Genomic DNA, 12,067 nt, shown 5'->3' on the forward strand with positions numbered 1-12,067 from the left:
ACTAAAGTTTGAGACACTAAATCAGCATGTTTGGTTTAATAAATTCAAATTATGAGTTAGGCCTACCTGAAATAATGAAATAATAAATCAATCTCTTCCACATTGCAAGTAGTCCTCAATGTTAATAGCCTATAAAAAATATTAATTTATGCAGCTTAAGATGTATCTATCTCAAGGCTGTGTCAAGCTGTCCCTAAGGAGACAAAAGGCTACATTTTACAATTTAGTATTCCCACAATATAATGCAAAACAATACAAAACAACACATAGACCCTCAAGCATTACCATACAGTATCACAATGTCAGCAACATTAACAAATTCTACATTTCACACAGGTATGATTAATCACAGAGCTATTGGATTGCATAACATACAAGGGTTTTCTAATTTTCTGGGCACTCTGCAAACAGTTTGTCTACGGTGACAGTATTTTTCCCCCCACTTTAACCCTGTAAACAGCTGGTAATTCATGCCAGTAACTATAAAGAAGCCACTGCAGGCATTCTCAGAGAACAGCCCACCACTACCTGCTATAAATATTCACTCTACTCCTCCCAGCCCAGTTAAGGTCTCATGTTATATGTCAACGGCTGAGCTCAAAGGGTGGGAGCCATAGATTGCAGTTTGTCCTCCAGATCTAATTGTTGTTGCAGTCACTGATGACTTCATAGTAAGGTTGCATTGCTGTCTTTGAACTAGATTAGCTGCTGTTGCTGTGTGGCAGTTGCTGCATTATTTTCTGCTCAAGATGTTGAGTTTGGCTTCCGGTGGGGTCATACAGGCATTTGCTGACAGAAGCAGACTCTTGTCTGTCATCTGGTTGCAGTGGGGTTCATATCAAAGTTTTCCAGACAGCGAACAAGGTCGATGCAAGAAACCAGCTGAACAACAACACAAGAAGTCACTGCTGTAAAGGTTTGATCCTTCTTGAACATGTTTAGCATGCAGCAACATTTGCAGTTTTAGATTTCTAAGCATGATGCATGATTTGTCATAAAAAATAGAGTTTGAAACAGGATATTTGCATGTGCAGTGTGAAAAACTGAACAATCAGGTTATGCATTCGTTGGTTTGTTTTTCAAGGTGTGTTTATTTGACAAACATGGATGGGGCTTATGAGAATTGGCAGCACAAAGGTCCTGGTGAGAAGAGTGGGACCCAGCTTCAGTTCATCAGAGGCTCCAGCAGTGTACCTGCCACTAAGACCACCACAATCCGTCTTCGGGATATGTATGATCCCAAGCCTCAACCTGCCAAAGCCCCAGTCCGGATCCGCCCTCCAGGTCCGAGACCTCCCCCTGTAAAGCAACCCGATTTGAAGCAAACCATGGCCACTAAGACCACCACCATCCGTCTTCGGGACGTTTATGATCCCAAGCCTCAAACTGCCAAAGCCCCAGTCCAGATCCGCCCTCCAAGTCCGAGACTTCCCCCTGCAAAGCAACCCGAATTGAAGCAAACCATGGTCAGCGAGCCTCCAACTAAGACGATCATGAGAAGACGAACTAAGTCTCTTCCTTCAACTGCAGAGAAGGAGAAAGACATCAGGAGCGTGCAGGTTCGCTTTGTGGACTCACTGGGGCTTGATTTAGAAGAAGTGAAGGTCTTCAAAGTTAAAGAGCACCCCCTGATACCCCAACATGTCATGTTCAGACTAATGATGAGCTCTGAACTGGCCTTCGGCAAGTCATTGGAGCTTTCCCTGCCTTACTTCAAACCTTGCTTTCCTGAAAATATGGGAGCTCAGCCAGACTTCCTGAAGTGTCTGCGCACCCAGAGTGTGTGCCTCGAGCAGGTCCTGTGTTCTGAGCTGGGGATAACAGGGACTATACAAGTACTAAATTTAGCTTTTGAGAAAGAGGTCACAGTGCATTACTCTTTCACCAACTGGAGAACACAATCAGATACAACAGCATTCTGGGCATCAAGTGGGTCCCGTGAAGAATGCGATGATCCAGAAACAGATATCTTCCGATTTCGTCTGCCTGTGCCACCTTTTATTTTGCAGCCAGGAGCCGTTTTGGAATTTGCCATCTGCTTTTCTGTAAATGGATCTAATTATTGGGACAACAATAATGGGCGCAATTACAAACTGTCATGCCACAGCTACAAGGTGACTGTGCCAAGGGAGTGTGAAGATAGCATGCTGCATTTTACCTGAGTGGCCACATGAGGGAGCTATAACACCTACACATCGACATGGATGGCAACAAGCAACATGTTGTGCAGTAACTATTACCAATGTTTTGCTTAACTTATATTAAGAATGATGAATAATGATGATGGAATTTCACAAAGTAGATTAACTCGAGTACTATACTTAAGTACAATTAAATGTTTCCATTTTATGCTACTTTTTACTTCTATTCCAATACATTCACAAAAGTAAATTGTATGTAATAATAATAATAATAATAATAAAATAATAATTTTTCTTTACTAGATTTATCTGATAGCCACAGTTACTTGTTACTTTTTGGATTCAAATTTTACATGCAAAACAAATTATCAGTTTATAAATGAAGAATTGTTATACACAAAATTATATTAGTGGTTAAAATTAGCTCCACCTCAACCAGCTATTCAAATGCTGCTTAATTCTGTTTGCTGTGAAAGCTAATGCATCAGTAATAATCAAATAGTATAATGTACAACAAAATTACACTCACCTGCTACATATTGTACTTTTACTTTTGATTGTTACATTTTGCTGATAATACTTTGGCACTTTTACGTAAGTAACCTTTTGAATGCAGGACTTTTACCTGAAATGAAGAATTATAGTGTAGTATTGTTACATTAACTTAAGTAAAGGATCTAAATACTTCCTGCACCCCTGATTAGAAGATGCTCTATTCAGGAAACACTAGAAAAATTCTAGAAATACTAGAGCAGCCAAAGATTTGGGAAACATTAAAGGAGGCCAAGACTTTAGTTCAAAAGGGTAAATGCAGTTAATGAGTGCTGTTTCTTTAGGAGTGATTTGATCATTTAACAACATTGTTTTGCATCAAATATGTGAAGGGGAAGAGTTATAGAGAGTCATAAAAGGACATGGTGAAATTTGAAATATTCCAATTGTAAAAGTCATCAAATGAGGGGTTTTTTAAGGACATGGGGGGTTCCTAGTGCTGCAAAATGCATCTGCAAGAAAATACACAAATGATTTTTGTAAAGCTAACAAAGCTAATGCTATTCTTCATCACACAACAGATTCTAATGTATTGTAGTTTAATATAATATACCAGTATGGGCACAGTGAAACACCAACATCTGGTTAGCTTCACCACACATTTGTGGTTCACCCTTACAGGGATTCACCATCAGTTTAGTACTGCACTTCCACAAAGATGGGGGAACAAAAGAATGGCCAAAATCAACAAAGCAGAGGCCGAGATATCCCGACTTTTAGTCTCTTGTATGAGTCAATGTTCAAAAACACAAGAACCTATATTTCCCATGACGCAACTCAAGAGAGATTTTCATTAAATTCCCCCCTACCACTTCTTTCAAACCCCACACCTCCAGAAAATTTGAAGTCTGAAGCCTGAGCCAATTTGACCTTGATGACATCACTTCAGAACAGGTAACTGAACTTCATGTGTGAAATTGGTGGAGTGCCCCTTTAAAATATTCCTGCTTGGTTTAATTCATGGACGGATTCCTGTGTTCTTGCTGGGCTTGTATTTAAATTAAATTCCTGCCACCTCTGTACAGACCTACAAAGGAATTTGTTCACTTTGCAATTCAACAGTCTGGTGACCCAATTCAATGAGTGATAATCTGAGTGAGACAAACTCATATCTGCTGTTATATACAAAGGTGACACATTGTTGATTTCATATAAGTTAGAGGACTTAATGATCTGTCAGCAGACTGAGCAGCTGTTTGTTGTCAGTGTTTACTTTCCACCATGACTAACAGGGCTTGACCCCATTCTTCCAGGAGCATGTTTTGTTATTGGAGCAGGATTACAGGGAGCAGAGTTAGCTCATCTGTTGCACTGTGACTGGCTCCCTTAGATCCCTTAGTCAGTATTGACCTTTCACCAAAAAGTTTCCACTGATACAAGAGCCCAAATTCCAGACCTGCCTGGCAGGCTGCGATGTGTGGCTCATAGGAGGCATTCTTCCATCTGCGTTAGTCACTGCAGCTGTATGGCATGCTTTAAACCTGATAGCAGCTATTTGAACACCGTCCTCTCCTCCCAAAAAAAAGTTTGAGAGCATATCAAGCTTTTTATAAATCACCCATCAATCAGAGAAAACTAAAATGAGCAAGGGATTCGTTAAAGGCACAGTCTGTGATTCAAGTACACAGGCCCATATTTTACAAATATGTGTAGATTTTAATTTTGAAGTTAAACTCCTTAAGTATCAATGTAAATATAATTTACATTTATGTGGTGAAAAAAAACAACTACTGGGGAATTTTGTCGTTATTTGGATTACTTGATTTGTTAAAAATGTGCATTTACATGAGTGACTGACACGTTATTCTTGAGATAGCAGCTATATCAGTTGTTGCTCCAGGTATGCTTATTATTTTATGTGTAAATTTGGGGCAGTCAGTCAGATGTTACAGTAAAGAGGCACTAGATGACACCATTGCTCAAAGCTAAGATCCTACATCAGGGGTCCACAAATAGGTTCAACCATGGGCCAGTATTTTTTCAGCACTGTTTACTGGGAGGTTAAATCACGTCCCAATATGTTTTTAATATATTTTGATAATTTATTTATTTTAATTCATTCAAGAATAAAACTGATTTATAAAATAGCTTTAGGTTTGTACCTGAATGAATATATCATAATTTCCAGTAGTGACAGCTAACAAAGTCACTCAGCTTATGTTTGATACTCATTTGACAAAAAGAGCCTCTTAAACATGAACATACTGTACATGAGACTAAAAATGCATTATCTTGTCCATACACATTAAACAGTGGGCTGCTTCATTTGTGGTTGAAGCAAAGTGCTGTCATTGACACAAATCTGTTCTGGTCAGACAGGCCAAATCATGTTATGTACCTGTGTTAATCATCTCATAAGTTTATAAGATGTTACAAGGTCATATTTATTGGGATTTACATGAGCCTTCTGTTTATATTGTTATTGACTTCAGGTTTATGAAGACTCATGTACAAGATTTGATGTAATCTATAAAAGGAAAAATATTTTTGTTAGAGAGCCAAATTTGGGCCACAGGGCACTATTTAACTTCCATACATGTTCATTTGAAGCACCTTAAGAGCCTTTTGGTTTCACTTTTTTTTATTTCTAAATGCACCGCTATTTGACCTCCAAGCAATATAAACATTTTTTATTTAACATTTTCTCTTCCTTTTCCTCCTTCACTACTAGAGCGTATGACTCATGTAATGATGAATGATGAATGATGAAAAGAGACAGTGTCATCTGTAAAATAAAAGACTACTGTGTGTGGTTTAATGCTTGAGTTGTTGGCTAGTTTGTCCTCATCACATCTTCCCATCACTCATACCTAAGAGCATTCTGCAAAACTTAATCTGTAGTCAATCAATTTGTTAGAAATAAGATACAACTTTCTACAGTTGCTTTTTCTAAAGAAATATGTTCTGGGCTCTGAGTTATTATGATGCACAGTAAATAAGGCATTTCTCAGCAGTTAAATTCAAACTGCAGCACAGCCACAGTACAGCAAAGACAATCTTAGTGCTGAGGCTGTGGCATCTCGTCTACACTTGAAATGTTTCTTATAAACCTTTTACAGTTGCACCAGAAATACAAACAAACATCTCCCCTTTAGTCCTGCCTGGGTTTCTCCGTTCTTGGTGCTTGCTAGCATAGACATTCTACACTAAGAGTTTTGGAGGTCAGGCCGGTTTTGTTGGGGCATACATCCATGCAGCCTAACAGCACCGTGCCTTTATTTGGGGCTGTCATCTTGCGCTTGTTGCCGGTAGTTATATAAGAAGCCTCCATATTAGGAGCCAACAATGATGTTCAGTCGTGACGTTTGCTGAGGGGACTGGCTGGGATTGAAATGTAAAAATTGAGGCATCATTATGGCTTCCAGTGATTATGAGTTACATTATTAAAACACCATTATGACCTGTGTGTTTTGGAATAAAAGAACCATGTCACTTGTTCTATTTGTTCATTGTGAGTCTCAAGGGTATCACTGATTTTCTCATATGAATGTTTATTTGGAGAGGCAACAATTTGTTAATATAAAAGCTAATGTGTAGATCAAAACAGCAGCCTCTGGGTGCTCAGTGTTGTTCAGTAACACTGACATTGTGTTCTGCTCTTATGCAATGCAGCTAAATGACTGACAGACAAAAAAGGAAATGGTCCAAAATATGATGTGATTTATAATCCAAAGCCTATTTTTAAACCAGAAATTCATCACGCTCACAGTTGGCTAAAAACTGCAGAGCACGGTCAGCAAGTGTGTTCGACCTTCTGAGGGAGACCCGGAAGTCAGGCTATCCCCCCTCACACCCATGAGAGCATCCCTTCCTCCCACGCAGATCCACAGGTTCCCAGGCCTGTTCTGGGTCGGACTGGCCATTATCAGCTGCGGTAGCCGCTCATTTCATTACTCCAGACAGCGAGTGGTCCTGGAGTACAGTATGATTTAAACTGGAGCTGCCATCTGTTCCTCCACCAGTACCAGGATGGAGGCTGTGACTCAGATAACATGCATGTTGATGTCAGAAATGAAGCTAAAAACTGCACCGTCCAATCTGAACATGCCTGACAGAGGCGTTCCCATACAAGGGTTGCTTTTATTTAAAAAAAAAAATTAATATCAGGTAAGAGGCTTCTACCTTCTGAAAGAGGCTTTTCAGTGACCTTGCGTGCACCTACATCACCTATTGTTATAATGTCTTTGTCTGGGAATAATCAGGAGTTCAGGGAGAAATGTGACGCCAAATCTCAGTAAGCCAGACACAATGGCTTGTTTCTCTCATTGTTGTTACCCTGCCAGTGTGACATGACATAAAAGTTATTATATCAGCAACACACTTCAAACTGGACAAATGCAGTCAGGTGAACTTGTTTTCATGAGGGAATTTAGGCTCTCTAACCTGCTTAATGCTCTACAAATGATGCCAGAGAATAATACACGGCATAATGAAAAGCAGCTAATCGCAGCTTGATTTGACATAACAAGGTGAACTTCACTACAGTTTCATTAGCTGCTTACTAAAGCACACAAATGGGATTACAACCCATTTATGACACACAGTCGGCAATTATCACCCTAATTTCCAAATCACATTTTTAAATTCCACACATTATGGCGTGATATTCATATATGATTTGAAAAAGGCACGAAAATATCACTGCACACAAGACAAACAAAAGTTTCTTACAAATTGAAAACCTGTATTGTGCAGACAATAAATAGTGCTTACAAAGGGATTTTTGTCTCATACACAGACAAGGTTCCTGTTCAAGAACATTTACACTGTTGATATGAAACGCATCATCAACTGAATCAGTGAGACTCAGACACAGCACAGGGATGTGACTACTGATACTGGAGTGGGACTGGTTGACTCGGTCACATGCACGTTTCCTCCCTGTGGCATCGAAAAAAGGGCATCTTTCAAAAGAGTCTGTTTACAAAAAAAAACAAAAAAAAAAACAATAAAAAGTCTTTGCTTGTCTATGGCGAATATATGACCTTGATTCTTCCTGCTCCTCTGACAAGGTGAAGTGAGGGTTAAGGAGATGTTCCTCTGAGCAGAAGTGGAGCTTGCTGCATGCGTCCCCGTCCACTCGCAGCTCCATCTCTAGAGACATAGCCTCTAAGGTTCGCTGGACCCAAATATCAGGACACCCACTGACTGTGGGCCAGGGCGCTGGAAGACTCCGTGCAAGGTCTTCACTGACAGAACCAAATATCAGCAACTCTTCACAGAAGAAACCTTGCTAAGGCCGGTGGAACCTGCGGAGGGGAAAAAAGAGGGGAAAGTGTGAACGTGAGCTAAAATATTCTCATTCATCAATCAAGAGTTCTATTATTAGCCCAGTGGACAGTGCTCTTAAAAGCAGCCAATGGTCTCTCTTCAAAAATTGGGTCTTGCGTAAGCACAACCCCGGCTAATTCAAGGATTTTTTTTTTTTAGCTCCAGACAGCTACTGCCTTGACACAAGCGAAACATAAGCTAAATATGTGCAGACATTCATTACAGTGGAGAGGTGGTGGAAAAAAAGGATGCAACTTTCTCATCTCAAGAGGGGTTGAATGCAGCTAAATTTGTCCCTACGCTGCAGGGTGTGTACTCACTGATGTGAAACCCGTCGGATAATGCACCTTTGAGTCTTTGCACAATGTCACACTGACCCTCTTAGACACATCATCTCCTGATGAACAAAGCCGACAAAAAGAGCAAACATAATAACGCGGGATCACGCTGACCTTGTCAGATGCTTGCTCGAAGAATGAACTTCCATCTCATTACTTTTGAACTCGTTTAGCTCCTTCCGTATCGCTGCCTGCGGGGGAACAAAAGCAACATCAAGCAAGTGTAAGCCCAGGTGCAGCCCTTCATACATAGATGCAGTCGCTCAGGTGCTGCAGCTCAAATCGTGATGTTATGAAAATGGAAAAACATCTGTTGTTTCTGTGCGGATTATGAAAGCTTAACTGGGTTTAATGAAAAGGAAATATTAACCCATCTTTAAACACAATCACAGCATACAAGCGACAAGGAGGTTATATTAGAAACGTTACCATTTCACAACAGATGCCAGGATATGGATACTGACTCAAATCCTTATACTAGTATAATATTTTAAAAATCAGTGTAGCTGATCAGGATGCTGTTCTAAAAACACCAGAGAGGTGGTTTTTAGCTACCTTGTCAGCAGCTGACAGTCTGGTCCAGGGCTTGTCAGCTCTCCTGTCATAGTCCTGAGCTTTGGCCACTTCCACATAGTCACTGAAACGGATGAGGATCTTTCTGTCCCGCAGCTCGTCCACTGTCGGCCTCTGGTTCAGCTGGAAAATAAACATAACCGTCAGTGGTATCTCTCATTCAGCTCATCCATGCATTCATTCAGCAAAGTAGAAACGCTGGTAGAAACTAAATGTGAAAAACAACAGCGGGTTAAGGTATTAAGGTTCTGTTTTGACTGGTTGACAGTCCCCTGTGAGAGCTTGTGTTCTGCCCAAATATGGGATTAAATTGATGAAATTTTAGGGAAATTGCAGCCACCTACCTTTCTGTTGAGCCGCTGTTTGATTTCCCTCCTCTCCTCCTGTTCGGTCTGGTCATTTCTTTCTGTGGACACAAAAAAAAGACAAGTATTATAACAAAATGCAAGTGAACAGCATCAGTTATATTTCCCGTGTTGATGGAGATCAAATGGGAATGACTTGAATCAGAAATGTTTCGCTTTTGGGAGATGCTCAGTCACCGTACCACATGTCAAGTAAATACACTCTCACTGCTTTGATCATGGGACTGGACAGTAGATGGAGTGTGTGATTAACAGAGCTAATATGTCTGATCCTCCTCACAATCAATACTCCTAAGTGAGCCGGTCTGAGTAACACAGGACTCGTGGACTGACTCTGGATCAGCGTTGAGTTAGGGAGTGGGACAGGAGCAGATTAGAGCACTAATAGGATTTATCTTTATTAGATGCAGCAGAGAGATCACTAGATGTCACTTCATTTATTTTTAATCTCTCTCTTCATTTCCCCCCCAAAAAAAATATTTGAGCTGTTGAACTAGTTCGGCAGCTTAAAAGGAAGCTGGCACCTGTCACCGTCTGAGTGCATTTCACTCTCTGGATGAACGCAGTGCAACAGGAACACGTGATTTTTATTCATTTTTTTTTTTTGCATTTTCACTAAAGGCTTTTAGTGAGACTTGAATGTGTGGTTGGGATATTTTTTTCAATGATGTGTTGAGGATCAGGTTCAGTGTCCTGTGTTTAGTGTGAACACATGTTCTTGTGCAGGGAGAGACGGGGGCCTGTGATGAAACAGACAGCTGCTCAGAGGATCACAGGTGGTCCGTCTCCACTGGGAGACACAGTTCAGGACAAATGTGAGACTTCATTCCTCACGTAGACGTTTCATAATTGTTCGGTATTTCCAGGACAGCCAGACTAGTTTACATTGTTTAAAGTACAACAGTCTGACGCCTTCTCCCTGCAAGAACTATTCATCTGGATAAAACTGTGGCACTGCCTGAACAATGAACTAAAGTAAGGATTCAAATATGAGTAAAGAGATACAAGAGTGTTAAAAGTGATACTAATAGGATTGTAATCAATTTAGCACCTAATATGACTGAATGAGTAAATAAATAAATACATATAAATACATATATATCATATTATGGTTTGGGGGATTTTAGGTCATCATTTCATGAACAAAAAAAGTCATTTGACCATGATGTCTATATTTGAATTTTCTTGCAAACATGTTTAATAGAATATAGCATCAACTATTGATTATCGATTTTTTTTTTATTATTGATTGATCCTCTAATTATTTTCTCAATTAATTTGGTCTATAAAATATGAGAAGAATGTCCATCACAATGTTCCCGAGCCCAGAGTGATGTCTTCAAATGACTTTTTTAGTCTGATAAACAGTCTCGAACCCAAAGATATTCAGTTTGCAATGATATAAAACTGAAAATCCTCAAGTATGAGAAGGAATGAGAGAATGTTTGAAGTTTTTGCTTGAAAAATGACTCAAACTCTGAACTGATTATTAAAATAATTAAAATAGTTGCTATTTTTTTTTCAACCATTAATTGATTAATAGACTAATAGGCCTAATTTAAGTAAAAAGTAGGCTACTTACAAAACAGCATAATAATCATATTTTTTTAAAGGCTTACTAGTAATCAAAGTAGTGTGAACATTTTGAAATACCCACTTAGCCCCCATCACAATAGTCTGAAGTCACTATATACAGATATACTTTAGAAACAAACAAACTATAAAGTCAATACAAACTCAGAAAACGCCTGACAGGAATATTATATGAATTATTACGAAATATGTCAAATTTTTCACAGATTTCTCAAAGGAAAACCACAGATCAGCCTGTAGTGATGTTTATCTAACTGTTAAATGACACAGACTGTAGATTGTGTTTAGATTTTCCTCAGAGATAAACATGCTGGTGAAGATACTCACGCTTCAGGATGTTCCGGCTCTCCAGCTCCTCCACCGCCGGCCTCTGGCTCAGTCTCCTGCGGAAAAACACTAAAATTACGTTCTGGACCATTGTGATCCTGCGCTGCCGGGGTTTTCTCTCTTCAACCCCCCCTTTTGGCACAAAGTCTTTTCAGTCCAACACCTCTACTAGCACTTTGGATGCTTGAGCCGGTGTGCAGAGCGCCAAGATCCGCACATCCACAAAGCAAACACCGCGTCCCACCTCGAGTCCAAAGAGCGGCTTGTTTTGTAACAATTAAGGCTCCACATCGGGAAAGAAGTCAGGATGCGCGTTTTATATCGCGCGTCAAAGCCAGTTCAGTAAAGAAAGAGGGGAGACTTTCCCCGGAAAACAGCTTGGATTGAATGTTCCGGTGATGCCGGGATGGAAAGTTAAGAGAGCAGCGTTGGCTGGAGTCCCGGCGGAGCGGCGGCGGTGTGGAGGATGCTGAGCTCTGAGCTGAGAATGAGAGCTGCAGCACAGCCTGCTTCCTTTTACCACATGCACTACACTAATGTGAAGGGGTGGGACTGAGGAGGAGATTCCCTATGCACGCACACACGCGCACGCGCGCACACACACACACACACGCACACACACACACTGTGGTAGGAGAAAGCACAAGAGTGGGCAGGCTTGTAGGCGGAGTAAACCCATCTAACTCAATTTTTCCTTCCATTATCAATCTTTATAGCACAATTCATAATGCTGTGGTAAACTGGAGGGTTTCTGAGAAAACAAACATAATGTCCGCATCACTGAGCAACAGATGTAAAGCATCAGATAATAGCAGAGCAACAGCAGCACAGCTATGGCCTAAATATTTAATAGCTCCTCTGTACAGTAAACTAGGGCTGCGACTACTGATTATGTTCATGATCTGTC

At 40.3% G+C, this 12,067-nt stretch overlaps 2 protein-coding genes across 4 annotated transcripts in view; one reads left to right on the plus strand and one right to left on the minus strand.

The window, feature by feature from the left end:
- Positions 1 to 458: 458 nt before the first annotated feature.
- ppp1r3db (protein phosphatase 1, regulatory subunit 3Db) lies at positions 459 to 5,381 on the plus strand. Its single transcript, XM_042403856.1, has 3 exons — positions 459 to 671; positions 828 to 916; positions 1,085 to 5,381. Exon 3 carries the CDS (start codon positions 1,104 to 1,106, stop codon positions 2,160 to 2,162), a length of 1,059 nt encoding a protein of 352 aa, XP_042259790.1. The 5' UTR covers positions 459 to 671; positions 828 to 916; positions 1,085 to 1,103; the 3' UTR covers positions 2,163 to 5,381.
- A 1,977-nt stretch (positions 5,382 to 7,358) lies between these two features.
- phactr3b (phosphatase and actin regulator 3b) overlaps positions 7,359 to 12,067 on the minus strand; it is a 58,704-nt gene continuing 53,995 nt past the window's right edge. For all 3 annotated transcript variants that reach the window (XM_042406337.1, XM_042406340.1, XM_042406339.1), the window contains exons 9-13: positions 11,161 to 11,216; positions 9,220 to 9,281; positions 8,858 to 8,998; positions 8,417 to 8,493; positions 7,359 to 7,942 (exon numbers count right to left, since the gene is read on the minus strand). In XM_042406337.1, the coding sequence (XP_042262271.1) occupies positions 7,927 to 7,942; positions 8,417 to 8,493; positions 8,858 to 8,998; positions 9,220 to 9,281; positions 11,161 to 11,216 (352 nt within the window). In that variant the 3' untranslated portion in view covers positions 7,359 to 7,926. The remainder of the gene's footprint in view (positions 7,943 to 8,416; positions 8,494 to 8,857; positions 8,999 to 9,219; positions 9,282 to 11,160; positions 11,217 to 12,067) is intronic.

Source organism: Thunnus maccoyii, chromosome 3, assembly GCF_910596095.1.
Source record: "Thunnus maccoyii chromosome 3, fThuMac1.1, whole genome shotgun sequence".
Taxonomy (NCBI): Eukaryota; Metazoa; Chordata; class Actinopteri; order Scombriformes; family Scombridae; genus Thunnus; species Thunnus maccoyii.

Bases quoted from the DNA above. Each gene is read 5' to 3' on its own strand.
- ppp1r3db (XM_042403856.1), top strand. From the start codon at position 1,104: ATGGATGGGGCTTATGAGAATTGGCAGCACAAAGGTCCTGGTGAGAAG.